General features: G+C 38.1%; 2 protein-coding genes across 3 annotated transcripts in view; one reads left to right on the top strand and one right to left on the bottom strand.

Moving 5' to 3' along the window:
• Window positions 1-16,902, bottom strand: part of LOC134804653 (transmembrane protein 43 homolog) — a 77,284-nt gene extending 60,382 nt beyond the window's left edge. The window contains exons 1-8 of one of the 2 annotated variants that reach the window (XM_063777763.1): window positions 16,705-16,902; window positions 16,033-16,137; window positions 14,968-15,194; window positions 14,616-14,809; window positions 10,839-11,014; window positions 10,084-10,312; window positions 9,602-9,707; window positions 9,144-9,401 (exon numbers count right to left, since the gene is read on the bottom strand). In XM_063777763.1, coding sequence (XP_063633833.1) covers window positions 9,308-9,401; window positions 9,602-9,707; window positions 10,084-10,312; window positions 10,839-11,014; window positions 14,616-14,809; window positions 14,968-15,194; window positions 16,033-16,137; window positions 16,705-16,710 — 1,137 coding nt within the window. In that variant the 5' untranslated portion in view covers window positions 16,711-16,902 and the 3' untranslated portion in view covers window positions 9,144-9,307. Of the gene's footprint in view, window positions 1-9,143; window positions 9,402-9,601; window positions 9,708-10,083; window positions 10,313-10,838; window positions 11,015-14,615; window positions 14,810-14,967; window positions 15,195-16,032; window positions 16,138-16,704 lie in introns of those variants that run through there. The other variant, XM_063777764.1, reaches the window with a different exon arrangement.
• The window catches only part of LOC134804657 (S-formylglutathione hydrolase), a 352,602-nt gene that overhangs the window by 334,586 nt on the left and 474 nt on the right, over window positions 1-17,542 (top strand). The gene's annotated exons all lie outside the window — the stretch shown is intronic.

The raw sequence follows: 17,542 nt of genomic DNA on the forward strand, positions 1-17,542 counted from the left end.
GCGCAGCGCAGAGCGCGCCTGCGCGTCAGCGCTGTCAAACCGTGTGAATGACCTATCTTGCTCCACTAACCCCAATAATACGGCAAATATTACCTAAATATAATAAAAAGTACCTATTCGGTCATAATAAAATTAAAATTAAACCAATTCAATACTCATAATCAATAGAATATATTTAAAATAGGGTTCATTTTAAAGGGATTCAAAAATTACAAAAATTTGAGGTATGTCGTAAACAACTTATGCACAGAAATGTGTTCAACAATTGACATACAATAAGAAACATGACGCTATAAAAATGTACCTACCCTACCTACTTATTCAGTAAACGTAATAACTACAATATACGGTGCAATAACGCAAAACAATATACAGTAGCAATCGGAATATTATACGGCGTGCAAGTTTTGTTTAGGTATACCATGACAAGATTTTAGGCCACCAAACGAAGGAAAAATGGGGGAAATAATTCGTATATAAACGAATTTTAGCATAGTTGTAGGGAATGGTGTTTAATATATGGCGGGTTAAAATAACTCGTAAAACAAAAATTAATCTCATACATAAGTAATCTACATAAAATTTGCTATAAAAAAACCGGCCTAGTGCGAGTCGGGCTCGCACACGAAGGGTTCCGTACCATTATCTATAAAAACGGGCACCCATCAAAGTACTGACCCCGCCCGACGTTGCTTAACTTCGGTCAAAAATCACGTTTGTAGTATGGGAGCCCCACTTAAATCTTTATTTTATACTGTTTTTAGTATTTGTTGTTATAGCGGCAACAGAAATACATCATCTGTGAAAATTTCAGCTGTCTAGCTATCACAGATCACGAGATACAGCCTGGTGACAGACGGACGGACGGACGGACGGACAGCGGAGTCTTAGTAATAAGTTCCCGTTTTACCCTTTGGGTACTGAACCCTAATATTATATCCCGTTTACGAGTTATTTACGAAAAACCATCGAAAAGCTATAAAAAGTACCTTTAAACCACGAAACGATATAACCACAAAAATGGCAGAAAAGATTGTCAAAGATACAAGAATAATATTTTTCACCTCAACAGCTCGAACAAGGGCTTCTTAAAAACAGTGAGCAAAATGCGATTTTGCTCACTGAGTGAGACAAAATGACATTCAAGTTACCTTTATAGTCAAATGTCATTTCAACATGCGGGGTCTAATACAAGTTCGAAATACTTGGGTTCTATTATCTCTGTCCCTTTCACACTGTTAGCAAAAAGAAACAGACAAAAAAAGTTAAAACGACATTCAACGGTATATTGAGGGTTTATAATAGACCCCCGAAAACTTCAGACCGCACCGTTCCAAACCACGTACCAGTATGAATTCTTAATAATTAATTAATAAAAATAAAGTTTAAGATTTGATAAACCTGATAAAATACTATATTTTAGGTATTTTATTGTACAATTAAAATAATGAACTCAAAAAATACACAGATTATCACGCAAAATTAATTATTTTACTTTTAAGAATTTCTACCATAGTTTACAAATAGTAGGGGGAAGCGGGGTAGATAGGCACAAGGGGCAGTTTTGAACACCCACACTAATTCCTTAACTAAAAACTTATGTTGACCTTCTACAATGCTAAAACGTGGCTTTGTATGTGTGAGTGAGGTACCAGCTTCGGCACATCTCTCCTGCCAGCCGTTGTGGCTTGGTGCGTGAAAACGTGTTTCCGCGGTTGCATAGTAAATAAATTATGATCTTTTTATCGAGTTGTGGCGCGAAATTTTAGACCTTATCGGATGAACATTATAATGAGCGCTAAGTACGTTTATTCAGTAATAAAGTTAGCTTATTATTTTAAAGTAATACTTAATAGTATATTAAAAAAAAAAATATTTTTAATTTATTTGACCATTGGGGTACTTTGGTACAATAAAGTTTGGGGCAGCTTTGAACATATCAAAGTGCCCCTCTAGTGTATCTAAGTGCCCCTGCCAGTTTTTATGTTAAGAAAAAAAATTTAAATTATTTTTTTAGTGAATAGTGTGAACGTACAAGGAGAAAGAAAATTGACAAAGAAAAGTTAAAACAACTCAAGTAGCTTTTTGTCAAAACCTGACACTGATTTCATTAAAAGCTTTTTTTTTTGTTTTAGTGCACCTGCTTAATAACTGTACTATGTTCTAATAGCACCGCACTGAATAGACGTTTTATAATGTTTAAAAAGTTTACTAGTGGTCAGCTAACTGTGTTGATCTGTAACGTGTGGTCTGCGGGGCAGTTTGAAACACTTACGGAGCACTTTGATTCACGTGCCAAAGTACCCCAAAATGATGTATCAAAGTGTCCCATGTAATATATCAAAGTGCCCTGCAAGTGGGGCACAATTGAACAAATCCCATTTTTTGTTAAAATCCATATATCTCTTTTACTGGCCATAAATTTAACAAAAAAGAGATATACTTTGTGTACCTTAGTAAATTTGTCATCTACTAAGTACAAAAAGAATGTATTTTGAGTTCATTTTGCGGCCTAAAATCAATTTCAAAAAAAGGTGTACCAAGCTGCCCCGCTTCCCCCTACGTATCCGCAATTCGGACCACAAAGTTTTTTTTTTACATAATAAAGTTGTCGATTGAAGTGTCAGTTGATGTTCGTTATTACGTTTTGTTTTTGTGTTCGATTGCGGTAATTAAACTTAATTGTTTGTATATCTTAAGAAAACATGAGTGCAGGTATTAAGTGATGAAGAAGGATTACAATTTTCAAGTTGTCTAATAGGTATGTTCTCAATGCTCAGGTGAAAAATTTTGTGTACTACACGAGATCAAAGTTATTTACATCTCGTGCGCTTTTGAGTCCCTTACTACGCTCAAGATTCTAAATTTGATTCACTCGCTACGCTCGTGAATCTATTATAGAATCTTTCGCTTGCACGGGACTCAAAATAAGCACTCGAAGAAATATCAAACTTTGATCTCTTGTTGTACAAATAACTATTGAATGCCTACCTACAATAAAACATTAACTTCAATAAAAGGAGGAAGAAATGGGTTCCAATAGCAATAGCATTCCAATAAACAGTGTTTTTAAATTAGGCATATTATTATTAACCCCCGACGCATAAAGAGGGGTGTTGTTATATGCTTCACGTCTCTAACGAATGGACTAGGACCGATTTCTAATGCTATTTTATTAAATATGCATGCCCTAAAATATGTTTTATAAGGGTCATTTTAAGGAAATGGATTTCTTCATCTGAGATTTGACGAAAGGCTTTTAGGTAACAAAATATATGGGGAGAAGCACCTGGACGGAAACGCATAGGTAACAACGACATATATTAAGCATTCGCAAGAATTACATGAACTTAAACAAACTTGCAACATTATTGCAATATTCGTGAATTTTACAAATAATAAAAACAATGTTAAAGTATATTTAAAGAAAATCACTCAATTACATACTTTATAGTTACTATGTATACTGTTTTATTAGTATTAAACTCTAACAAAATTTTGGTGGTAACTGTAAACTGGGCCACAAAATTCCCAAAACATTCCATGATAACAACTTGATTGTAACAGGTGCGAATAACTGGTGCAACTGGCCCTTGTATTTTGGTTGTGCTCGTATACAGAGCCGTGCATGCACGTTCAGTCCAGGGGTCTATTTCACGAAAGCTTGAAACTTGTAATAGGTACTAACGGATGCTTCTTAATAACCTTTCATTAGAAAGGGACTTCGCTTGTTCTGCAAGTTACAAACTTTCGTGAAACGAGCCCCAGCCGCGAAAACTACGCCCACAATATTTTGCGCCATATATGTATGGGTCGTGCTAGTCGTAATTCGGATATAGACGGCGTTTGGCATGCATGTTAAACAAAAAGACGCCAGTAAATATCCCGCCTAGCTAGCCTGAAGAGCTTTTAACATGTCGTACCGATCGAACATCGACCAGAGCTGCACGAGGTAGCAAAGCGGAGCGCGAAGATAAAATCGGATCATAGGAAAAAGCTAAATCACGAGATGCGATGGGAACACAAACGCATCCTCGTATGGCGATACTCCTCTACCTTGCATAGCTTAATTTAAAACGACCAGCATAGCCTCGAATACTTATCTATTTACAGTACAGACTTAGAAACTACGATGATTGGTTAACAATTAAAACTGGTTCGTTTTTATCATTAATTTGAGCGATATTGCCATACTAACTTGGCTTCAATATTTAAGTAAGAGTATTGTGCGTAGAGTGTGTTGGTAAATTAAAGACACTTCAAAGCTTTTAAGATTTGTCTCCATCTCCATATAAACGGTAATACCCATTCTCCTCTCTAGGCATTAATATTTTAGAAAATATTTTCACACAATGTGATGTACCTATATTACCTACAGCTACGCCCCTTCGTGTGTTCTTTGGATTATTTAATTATTATAAGAGTCAGGAGCTTTTAAAAAATGTATAGTATTCGTTTTTAGGGTTCCGTGCCTCAAAAGGAAAAAACGGAACTTATAGGATCACTCGTGCGTCTGTCTGTCTGTCCGACCATTAGTATGAAGACGCGTACGCATGCTTTCAGCTTTCCGATGCGTACGCATCTCCATACTAACGAGCTGATAGATGTGATGCCATCCTAAAGTAATATCAATTGTAACAGGTATGTCAAAAAATAGTGTACAAGAGAAGAATTAAAACTTTTATTTCCATTATTTAGTATATTTCGGTATGTTTAGGATATTTCAGAGATGTAACTGGCATACAACCATTATTTTTGACTACCTACGTAGAACATTATTTCAAGCACCTTATTTTCAATACAAAATGATCACACCACACACGCGTGTTCTTGGCAGTGAATGTGTTACCTACTTACTCTACTTTAAGCTTGAAGTATGTAAAATAAATTACATCAGTCGGTCTAGCATGAGTTGCGTTAACGCGCCCGAATCCATACATCTACCGCGACTTCAAGTATGGACTCGCGCGCCGCCACCGCCAGAGAGGTAAAACAATAGGTACCTAACCAAAATATTAGGCACAGCCTTACACTTACATGAATCAAACTACTTCCAAAACAAGCTCTAAAACAGTTGTGTTTTTAGGTAGACATACTTGGTTTTTAGGATTAAATAGATATGCGCAGAAGTAAGCATATGATATGAGGTTTTAAATCAGGCACTTTATGCGGTAAAATTTTGAAGCATACAGGGAGCTAATGATGAATTATGAAATTATTCATTATAATTTCATCACGAGGATTTCTTCATGCTTACTTTTGTACAGTTATTATAAACTCTGAAAAAATGAAATAAGTATAGTCAAGTAATAAATTAATTAGATTACCTAAGTGTCACTAATTGGAGATTCTTTGATTATTAGCGTGTTTAGGGTTCATATCGTATACGGACTTTCAAGTATTGTATTATTTTAGTTAAAACAGATACAAAACTTAAAAGCCAACGAATAAACTAAGATTTTTAATCAATGGCAGCCTTTTTTTATTTAGGTACTAATACTCCGTCAAGAACAATATAATATATATATTCTATTACATAATTACCAATTATGAACATATAATTTTGTATTTTAATATACATGGTACGAGTAGAACTAGACATGTTAATATTAAGTTAATCCACATAATGACTAGATATTAATAACAGCTTCAAACTTATTACTCACATATAAAAAAATAACTTTTCGGACACTACGAGTACATTAGGATATTGTATCATTTGTTCGTGTGAGTTAGTCAATGCGATTTATTTTTTATTTATAATAAAATGGTTAGAAACAATTTATCGATTAGGGTCATTCACTAGGGTAAATAAAGGTAAGCGTCCACATTTTACACATACACACAATTTGTCGTGCTTGCTTCTTTGTTATCCGAGGAACACGAAAGAAAACAATAGTTATTTGTTTTACAAGGGGGCAAAGTTGTTGTTTAACCGCTCGTGCTAATATTGATACCCGAGCAAGCGAAAGATTCCAAATTGAACCACGAGCGTAGTAGAGCGAGTGGTTCGAAAAATGGAATCTTGAGCGATGCGAGGGTTTCAAAGCACGAGGGGTTAAACAAAATTTGCCCCCGAGTGAAACACAAAATTTTTCACCCCACCAATCCGAAGCAAATATTAAATGTAAAATATCAAACAAAATCAAACCAAATCAAATTCAAATGAATGTTATTAAATATTTATCATCCAAAATCATCATTTAAAAGTCAATTCTACCAGCAAACATAAGAAAACAACTCAAAATTTGCATTTGATTTCTTTGCCTCACATGTGAATTACTGATAGCAAAGTGCAACTTCGCTATCCGTTTTTGATGTGCAAAGTAAGCCTTTCCGAGCTGGTGTGGTGAAAAAAATGTTCTTCATTTAAGTACATATTGTACCATGTGTAAAATACACATTCAACCGTGTCGTTACTTCTCGGTATTATTTACCTATTTACAGAACGTACCTACCACGCGGCGTTTATTGACTTATGAAATACGTGCGTTTTGTTCCAAATAACAATTTTATCCTTCCAAAAACAAAATTGATTAAAACAATGAAAGAAATATGACCTGGTATATTTTGTTGAATTACACTTACAGGGATATACCTATCTTTCATATTTAGGTATTTAATAGATAGCTTGGAATTGAGAGGAGTCTGTCAGCCCGCAAAATGTTTCACTTACAAAACCAGACCAAGTGCGTGTCGGGTCACACATAATAGAGGATTACCGTGCCTTGTTGTCAATATTTTTTTTTAATTTATTCAAAATTTTGTACACCCGGTTCAAAGATTCTCTAATCTTTGAACAGGGAAAACACATTTTTTTAGACTTACGAAGCGATTACTTTCAAAAGTATTCACTAAGGGTGATATTCCACCTGTCCAATGTCAGTGCGTCTCACTCTCTCATTAAAGCAAAATGTGAGACGCACTACACATTGGACATTGGACAAAGTAATTGGATAGGTGGAACACCACCCTTAACGAAGAAACGTTTCAGTTTTCAGAAACCTTAAAGGTGACCTATCAAATGATATGCCGTTGATTTTTTCCTATTTTTTTTTAATATATTACATGTATGGGGTGGTGCCCCCTTAAAAATATATTTTATATGCCATTTTCGCTACGGAACCCTAAAAAGGAGATTATGTATTTTATTAAATGAATTGATAAGAAAATAATTCATCTTTGGTGGATATTTTATAATTGTTTTATTTGTCTAATAGTAATTGACACTTTTTGAAATGATAAGGATGATTTGCAAAAAAAAAAAACATATTAAGCTTTAAGACATGAAATTAGTTATAATTAATTCCATTGTGAATTAACCATGTAAAATGTATTGTTTTGACTGCGGCCTACGCGCAGATCTATCTTGTCGCGGCGTTTGGGATGCGCAGAGGGAGGCGTTGTTTGATATCCGTGTCGTCGACACTGACGCCCCTTCTTACCTCTCACGACCCGTCACATCTGTACTAAAATCAGCCGAAGACGAAAAGCAGAGAAAATATTCCACGGCCTGTGAAATGCGACATGCAACGTTCACCCCACTTGTAACATCTGTTGACAGCGTCTATGCACCCCAAATGTCCTCCTTTATAAAAGATGTGGCAGAAACCATATCTCAACGGTGGAACCGTTCTCTAAGCACCATACTGGGCTGGCTGAGATGTAGGATCAGTATCGCCGTTATACGCGCCACCAGCATGTGTATCCGAGGCACACGCCACCGGTTTAAGTCCACCGCCAGGTGGCTTGGGTCCGACGACGGTGCCGCCCTTCCACACATCGATTGAAACCACTTTTATACCCTACCCACATATGTATTACCTAACCCTTTGCCTATGTATTACTTATGATTATTGAATATATATGTACATGTAATTTGTATATACTGTACCTAATTCATAAACTAATTGTGTTTATACCTTTAATTTAATCGAGCAATTCATGTATATACATATAACGGCTCTAACGATTTCGATGAAATTTGCTATATAGGGGTTTTCGGGGGCTAAATACCGATCTAGCTAGGCTTTATGTCTGGGAAAACGCGCATTTTTGAGGTTTTGTATGTTTTCCGAGCAAAGGTCGGTCTACCAGATATTTTTATTAAGTTTATAGCATACGCTAACACACTTGCATGCATGTATATAACTTTACAGAAACTGCTTAATAGTCAACACAATGGAATCAATTAACTTAAGACTACTTACATGTCCTTAATATACATATACAGAGTGTATTTATAATACAACCGCAAAATGAAACGAGACGTAGGTTTTAGTGTAATCGATTTTGAAAGACGTTTTTAATTTAGCTTTAAAGTAAGGACGCTAAGCAAGAAACATTTCGTACATTGACCCGCCTGTTCCTATCTCTATCGCACGCGCAATACTGATTATTGCGGTCCCGCCCATGTGCCGGTCAATGGCGGTCAAGGATAAAAATGGACATTTATGCCTGAGTTATACACTCTGCTTTTCACTTCGATTGTGAGTAAAATCACAGAATAAATAATAGTACTAGGTACAGAAGACTCACTCTCTAACAAAACGCGTCTGTTACGATCAGGACAGATATGGCCGCTAGGTGGCGACAGCGCCACGCGCGGCTTATGGCAAACCCCAAAATTGGGGCCGAACGGATGTACTTTTAGCTACCTGTAGCAAAGCGACGAAATCGCGGAGTGAGCCACGCCTGGTAAAATATAAAAAATATCAAATATTTTAGGTTATTTTAACGTATTTATTCAAGACTAAAGAAAATTGTTAGTGGGCCGGTCGGGGGCGCGCCGATCCGGAGCGTGCCAGCAGGGCTGGCAGTTTGTATGGCAGAATTTGGACTTTATTGCTAAGTCAATAAGGGTCGTAATAGATGATTTTACTTTATGCTCCAGAGCATAATAAGCAACTTCATGCAGTTAACCCGCGATTTATATGTCAATTTTACGAGCAGCAGCTTAGCGAGCTTATTTTATCTTGTTTAACTTCGGATTTGAACTAGCACTTTAGCCCGCACTTAGGCCCACGCTAAATATTTAATATTTAGCAACAAATCGAACAAATCTGCATTTTAAAGAATAACTGTGATACAAGCCTATTGCTATCAACAAAACATCTCGACAATGTGCTGAGGTGAAATATCTTGGCTATATGGCTCGGGCTTGATAAATATAATATGTTTCAACATTTAATTCGCCTAACCAGCTGTCTTGTGGCCCAATGCCCTTAAGCAATAGCTGTAAAGTTACTGAAACATGGGAAGTCCATGTACCAATTTGCTTTTCTTCGCTCAGCTTTGCTTGCAGACCTTACGGGCGGCGATTAAGCAAAGTAGAGTAGTGTAGTATCGGTAGCATGGCTCCACCAAGCATTATAGCCCCAAAAGAAGGTTTATGCACTAACCTGTAAAGACAGAAACGTACATCAAAATATCATCGGTTGCACTTCGCACTAGATACACTTCGTACTAAAAAAATGGAAAGTTACAAACTCCAGGTGGGAAAACCCAATTTCAAGCCAGCTATCTCCATTTGAAAAGTGAACTTCAATAGCGTCCTTAATCGTATTATTAAGTAGACACATAGGAGTGTATCATCACTCACCATGGGATTGAAGTGACGAGCAACGTGTACGAGAAGGACAGCACCAGGTTGACCCACACCCTGGTGCAGCGGCGCAGGCTGCTCGATATCCACGGCCACTGCAAGACTGCAACAAATCACGTCCGTTAACGAATAGGCACGTAAACCGAATCGGAGAAGGAGGACAAAAGGATTTCTAGGCGCACCCCACAGGGGCTGAAATTATCAAAAATTAAGCGCAGGAATCTCTATGGTCACAGAATAGGTATAGTCAATGGGACCTGTTTCGAGCCTGAATGCGCTGTGAATGCACCGCTTACGCGCTGAACGCGAGCTGCCCGAGCACATGTTAGTTTAAGATTGAGCGTTTAAAGAGATTTGCGGGAGTTGCGCTCATTAGGCGCGTAATCTAAAGCAGAGCAGCTCGCTAGTGGCGCGGAATTATTTCAGTTTATTATTATTATTATTATTTCAGAGAGGAGTGTAGACTGTAGTTTACTTACACAAAGTGACCCAGTCCGGGTGCAGCGTCATGGCGGACGCGAACACCTGCACGAAGCCGAGCACGCGGTACTTCCAGGTGTTGGCGTTGGCGGCGCGGCTCTCCAGCTCGTGCAGCTGCTTGAGGCTGAACGAGCCCTTGCGGAGCACCGAGATGGGGTCGGCGGCGGGGAACCCCGCCGGGCTGTATGACTGCAGCACACCATTCTCCACTATCCCGACGGCTGTGTACTGTAATCGTTTTGGATACTTTTAGCATTCGAACCAAAGAGGTGAAGTTTCAAATAATATAGCTTTTACATATCGCTGCCCCAATATTACAGGGTTCTATGTTACATTTTCAAGATAGTTGAAATTCGACTTAATGTAACTATCAGGCAATGTTCAAATTTCAGTTCGATAAAAGTGAAACATAGAACCCTGTAATATTGGGGCAGCAATATGTAATGCCGACTATGTCAAACATTTCCTAGCTTGAATACAGAGACTATTATCTCTTACTAATAACGGGAAAAGACGACCATTAGTATGAGATGGGTTAGATATAAAGACTAGAGACAGCTGCTTTGTAGAGAATCAATTTTTTCAAGCAGTATTTGCTTGTATCTAAGTGACTTAGCCATAGTTGTTACCAAATAGGTACGTTGGGGTTGTTGACACAATTAAATTGGATTCCTTTTTGACAATAAACCTACCCAAGTTATTATTTACAATAACCATATATAAGACCTTATTAGGGCAGGTTTTACACACTCACAATGTCGTCCTCCCGGCCGGCGTAGGAGAAGTGCACGCGCAGGTCGCCGACCTCGTGGTGGAGCGCACTCTCGCCGTGGTAGTAGAAGCCAGAGTGCAGCTTTATGTCAGCGCGGTCGGGCCGCGAGTCTGACCAGATCTCGTAGTAATCATTCACTTTTCTCTTTACATCTACGCCTGAAAAACCATACGCACAAAATAGTAACTAATTGTTTAATGCTGAATTAAGAACCAGCACCATCAGCTGCTTTTTGGACAGATTGGCCCTTATAACCTTTTTACAGGCAAGGGGTGACTTTCTCATGAGAATAGGAATCAATACTTTAAGAGCGCTATTACATTTCGGCGTTGAGCGAGTTTAGGTATTTTACGCGCTGCGGCAGGCCGTGCGAGCTCAGTACGCCGATCCCTTCTACCACACTCGCACTACAATGATGGATTAAACATTCTTGATCCTTCGCGAAGCATATTGAAATCAACCATAACAACACTAACTGTACTTAACTTTTAAAGTTCTAAAACTGTTATTTGGTAAGTACGAAAATACTAAATGCAGTGCAAATGTACATAGGGGCTGTTCATAAATTACGTCATCTATTTTTGACGATTTTTGACCCCCCCCCCTCAAATCTACCAAAAATCAAGCTTCGGATGAATCTGTTTCCTCCTACGTCATGTTACCATCATCCGATGTCCAGACCCCTCCCCCCCCACTCCTCCCATTTGAAACGACGTACTTTATGAATAGCCCCATACTCGTACTTATGAAGGTATATTACTCGAAAGAAATTATAGGTACCTACTTGCTTATTTACATGTTTCGTCATTGCATGTGGTACCTATAGGTTGTAAAGTTTGTATCAACGAGGGTTTAAAAACGAACTGGTACTGAGGATCTGATGATGATTAAGGTGGTCACGGATACCAATCAACCATGGAGTAACATGATTAGGCTCGTTTGATTCGTCTCAACAAGATCTTTGACACTGAAGATACACAGGATCTGATGATGGAGCTGGAAGGTGGCCACGGGTACCAGTCTACCATGTAACTGAACCACTTCGTGTTTGGGCTCGTTTGATTTGTCGCAACAAGATCTTTGACACAAGGTAGTACTGAGGGTCTGATGATGGATCCGGAAGGTGGTGACCGGTACCAATCAACCATGCAACTAAACCACTTCGTGTTTGGCTTCGTTCGATTCGTCGCAACAAGATCTTTGACACAAGTTAGTACTCAGGGTCTGATGATGGAGCTGGACTGTGGCCACGGGTACCAGTCTTCCATGTAACTGAACCACTTCGTGTTTGGGCTCGTTTGATTTGTCGCAACAAGATCTTTGACACAAGGTAGTACTGAGGGTCTGATGATGGATCCGGAAGGTGGTCACCGGTACCAATCAACCATGCAACTAAACCACTTCGTGTTTGGCTTCGTTCGATTCGTCGCAACAAGATCCTTGACACAAGGTAGTACTCAGGGTCTGATGATGGAGCGCGAAGGTGGCGACGGGTACCTGTCTATCATCATCAGCTCCATCATCAGACCCTGAGTAGTATCTTGTGTCAAACATCTTATTGCGACGAATCAAACGAGCCCAAACACGAAGTGGTTCAGTTACATGGTAGACTGGTACCCGTGGCCACAGTCCAGCTCCATCATCAGACCCTGAGTACTAACTTATTTGTGTCAAAGATCTTGTTGCGACGAATCGAACGAAGCCAAACACGAAGTGGTTTAGTTGCATGGTTGATTGGTACCGGTGACCACCTTCCGGATCCATCATCAGACCCTCAGTACTACCTTGTGTCAAAGATCTTGTTGCGACAAATCAAACGAGCCCAAACACGAAGTGGTTCAGTTACATGGAAGACTGGTACCCGTGGCCACAGTCCAGCTCCATCATCAGACCCTGAGTACTAACTTGTGTCAAAGATCTTGTTGCGACGAATCGAACGAAGCCAAACACGAAGTGGTTTAGTTGCATGGTTGATTGGTACCGGTCACCACCTTCCGGATCCATCATCAGACCCTCAGTACTACCTTGTGTCAAAGATCTTGTTGCGACAAATCAAACGAGCCCAAACACGAAGTGGTTCAGTTACATGGTAGACTGGTACCCGTGGCCACCTTCCAGCTCCATCATCAGATCCTGAGTACTATCTTTTGTCCAAGGTCTTGTTGAGACGAATCAAACGAGCCTAAACACGAAGTGGTTTAGTTGCATGGTTGATTGGTACCGGTGACCACCTTCCGGCTCCAACATCAGACCCTGAGTACTATCTTGTGTCAAAGATCTTATAGAAACGAATAAAACGAGTCTAAACACGAAGTGGTTTAGTGGCATGGTTGATTGGTACCAGTGACCACCTGCCGGCTCCATTATCAGACCCTGAGTACTATCTTGTGTCAAAGATCTTGTTGAGACGAATCAAACGAGCCTAAACACGAAATGGTTTAGTTGCATGGTTGATTGGTACCGGTGACCACCTTCCGGCTCCATCATCAGACCCTGAGTACTATCTTAAGTCAAAGATCTTGTTGAGACGAATAAAACGAGCCTAAACACGAAGTGGTTTAGTTGCATTGTTGATTGGTACTGGTGACCACCTTCCGGCTCCATCATCAGACCCTGAGTACTATCTTAAGTCAAAGATCTTGTTGAGCCGAATCAAACGAGCTCAAACACGAAGTGGTTTAGTTGCATGGTTGATTGGTACCGGTGACCACCTTCCGGCTCCATCATCAGACCCTGAGTACTATCTTGTGTCAAAGATCTTGTTGAGATGAATAAAACGAGCCTAAACACGAAGTGGTTTAGTTGCATGGTTGATTGGTACCGGTGACCACCTTCCGGCTCCATCATCAGACCCTGAGTACTATCTTGAGTCAAATAAATACATATAGAATGTCAGGTCGTTTCAAATATTTTTAATCCTGTCCGGTAGTTTATTAAACTGTACCATTATAAATTATAATACTATAAAAACAGTGCTAGGATCAAAGTCTCTCGTTGCGGTTTACACGCACACAGTATAGCGTTTTACACGGCGCCCGCCGCACACAATGATAAAAAACCTCGTCGTCGCCGTTGAAAATGTGCGGAGCCGACCGACACACGTCCTGCCTCTACAAGCTCTGCCGCGGCACTGAGCTGGCGCAGCGCGCGTCATCGGTAATATAGAGTAGTTTTCAAAAAATTGCCAAAAAATTATAGTAGAATTTCATAAACACTAATGTATACCAACAGTATAAGCAAACGTTGCAGATTGCTTGAGTATGAAAATGACTTCGATATTAAGTAGATTTTCGTAGGAATTGACACTTGTTTCGGAGAGAAAATCGAGTTCGTTTTACTTTGATTTTCTCTTTCTCAAAGGTATGTAGGAAAAATATAGTTTGATATGCCTAAAGTACAGGGTATTAGTAATACAAAATAGCCAGGTTTAGCAGAGTAAAATTCTCAACATTTCCAAATAAGAGCTCGCCATTCAGTGCTTCACGGGGTTTTTCGGAAACGACCATCAGAAAAAAAATCATTACTAATTTAATAAGTCCTTTTTCTAATATTCACAACGATATTTATAAAGATAAGAAGACGCGTTTACTGGAACAAGTACTCATTGTTTCTAATAATGAGCGCAAAGTCCTGAATTTCGTCGACTAGTATCATCAATTTTGCATTATTTCGACTTTTCTTGTAAGAGCGCTCTTAAGAGTCAATTGTCACGTAATTTACCCCACGTTATATTTGATATTAACCGAAAAACTATTATACCTAAGGATAACCAGCCGATTTTAACACTTTCAGCAATATGTGTCTCACTGAACAGCGGCATAGAAGTTGGATTGTGATGACCAGGCCTTATGTAGAACAGGTTGGAGTCAACCACAAAGTCTCTCCAGTCTTTGTGATACCAGTAGGTTTTCTGTGACTCCTCTGCTGGTTCGCTAAGAAAATTTTCTTGTTCCCTGAAATAAAACATAGCTGTTAGCTAGACAAAAAATGTTAGGTACGCAAAAGAGGTTGGGATTACCATAATCATGGTATATTATAATAATAGAAGACTAAGCTAAGACGTAAATTATACTTGTGCAAAATGTGTGGTTGTAGTATACATGACACTTACGTGGCTTCTTCAATCCATTGGTACATCTGGACCCTTTTCCTCAGCTTAACAGCTTGGACTTGGATGTTGTAGTCAGGCTCGGATATGGGCTCCAACACCCGCAGAGGCCCAACGACATGCACAACTCTACCTTCATACCGTGCTGCATCATTGGCAGTGTGCACATCAATGGTTACTGCTGATGACACTAGTTCCTCCAGCATCAAACTGCTTTGGATAGTATGGCTCTAGAAGTAATTAAACATAATTAACCCCTTACCGCATACAATGCCATATATGGCGGATATGATATTCAACTTTATGGACAGCTATTAAAGTTCAAATTTAAACAAATATTTTTTATTACATGCAGTATAAGGGGTTAAAAGTTTTCACATATTAACAAATGTGACAATACATCACAATGACTTCTATTTAAAGGATTTGAGATGGTTGAGAATAGTGGCACACTAGGTACTGGATTAAAATTAATTAGTAACATTATGTATTTACTTCTTTTTTGCCAAATAAATAAAGATTTAGGAGACAATCTTACACAGATCAACCTAGCCTCAAAGAAAAAGCAAAGCTATGGGTACTAGGCAACTATGTATGTAACTGTATATATACATTTATATAAATAAATATATATTCAGATACCTACATAGATAAAATCCATAACTGAAGAACAAATGTTCCAAATATTAATATCAAACAATATTAGGAACAAATATTATATATATAAGGAAATAATACTACTGAAGATACTTATAGATTTGCTAGCAATTTATTTAGAATAGAATAACCTTTATTCAGAATGCTTTAACAACGGAAATTTAACAAAACATGTCACAAAAAAAAAGTAACTTAAAAGGTTTCCACTCAGCTTGGTGTCAAGGTATCTTTTGAATACCTTGACGCTGGTCTTCTGTGGAAACCCTTAAAAATAAACGCATCATAGCTATAAAAATAAAATGAAATAAGTTCTTCTATCTTACTAAACCTATGAGAGGTATAATATTTAATATTTGAGATCAGTCACTAAATAAGACATAAGTATTAAATAAAAACTAATCAATGATTTACCTCTGCCCATAACAGAAAGTATGTTACACCTGCAAAAAGAACTAGACTCAAGAGAGTAGTCAGCCATGTCTGCTTAAACTGATTCTTGACTGCATGAAAATCCAGCTAAAAATAATAAAAAATAATGTCTTATCACATATGCAAAAGAAAAAACAATTCCATGTTGTATATGACACACAGGATCATGGTTAGTTAAAAATAATCATAACTAAACAACATTATGGGCTGCCAATCAGTTATTGTGTTAAGTATATCAGAGATTGTGGGTTGAAAGTGTTCAAACTACAGCTCAACCAATAAGTGTTATGAAATTGATGTATGAAATATCACTCAGTAGTGACGGAAAACATAGTCAAGAAACCTAAAAAATCCCAATAATGTCTGTTTATGTATGTTTGCGATAAGCTCAAAAAGTACTCAACGGATTATCATGCGGTTTTCAGCTATCAATAGTGATTCTTGAGGAAGGTTTAGGTGTATAATTTGTTAGTTTTGTGTAGACCGTGCGAAGCCGGGCTGGGTCGCTAGTTATCTCTAAGTATATCGGAGATAGTTGCGATGCTACGCGGTGTCGAAGAATATGACATGAATTGGTAAATAAACACAAGGAAAGCTCTCACCTTCACAATAGTTTGTATAGGTGAGAGCAAAATATTTCATAGGTATGCTTACCGGCATTATTTTATCTACTTAACTGATATTCAGTTATTACTGGCGTTATTTTGATGCAATCAAACTGTCGATCGCTGTAATAACCTGCTGAACAGGTACACACGAAGATTAAATGATATGTAGTACAAAACGGAAATGAGTGATATGAAAATTAACCGACAGCGTAAAACAAGACCAGTTACAAATAAATATAAATGTTTCGTCTCACATTAAAGCTTTGCTTCTGCTAATTCTAGTCCGATCGGATGGCAAGTATCTCGCCGATTTCGACGGAACTAGACTTTTTCTATTGTAGTGCAGTTCCAAAACTAACAACTTAACTTACTTTATAGAAACGTAAATCAAATTTCAACTAGACTGTAAACTAAATACCTATTAACCGGTAATATTTTAGCAGTTTTTGCTAAATATAAACAATTGATGAGATCCAATCTATTTTTGAGCATGTTTTTAATTATTGTAAAAATGTAGCTATGATAATTGAGCTGTATGTATCACTTGGACCGTCCTTTACTGTAAAGTCATTTGATCACGTTCCAATACAATGAACAAAGCCACTTCAAAATAGCGTCAATTAAGTTTTAAGCTACCGGCTATACTGTGGAAAAAATTGTAAATTATTCAATTCCGTGTAATAATATACTTTTTAAACATATTTCAACTCTAAGCCCTTCTAATGTCTAGGAAATGTATTTACGTGTATATGTAAAATTTAATCGGAAGTTTAAACTGTGACATTTTAAACGTATCCTAGAAGTGTGACCATAGTGTGACTGACACTGACAATTGATTTGACAGTGACACTCGATAGTGCCGTAGTAATTTCTGTTTACCATTA

This window comes from Cydia splendana, chromosome Z (assembly GCF_910591565.1).
Source record: "Cydia splendana chromosome Z, ilCydSple1.2, whole genome shotgun sequence".
Lineage (NCBI taxonomy): Eukaryota > Metazoa > Arthropoda > Insecta > Lepidoptera > Tortricidae > Cydia > Cydia splendana.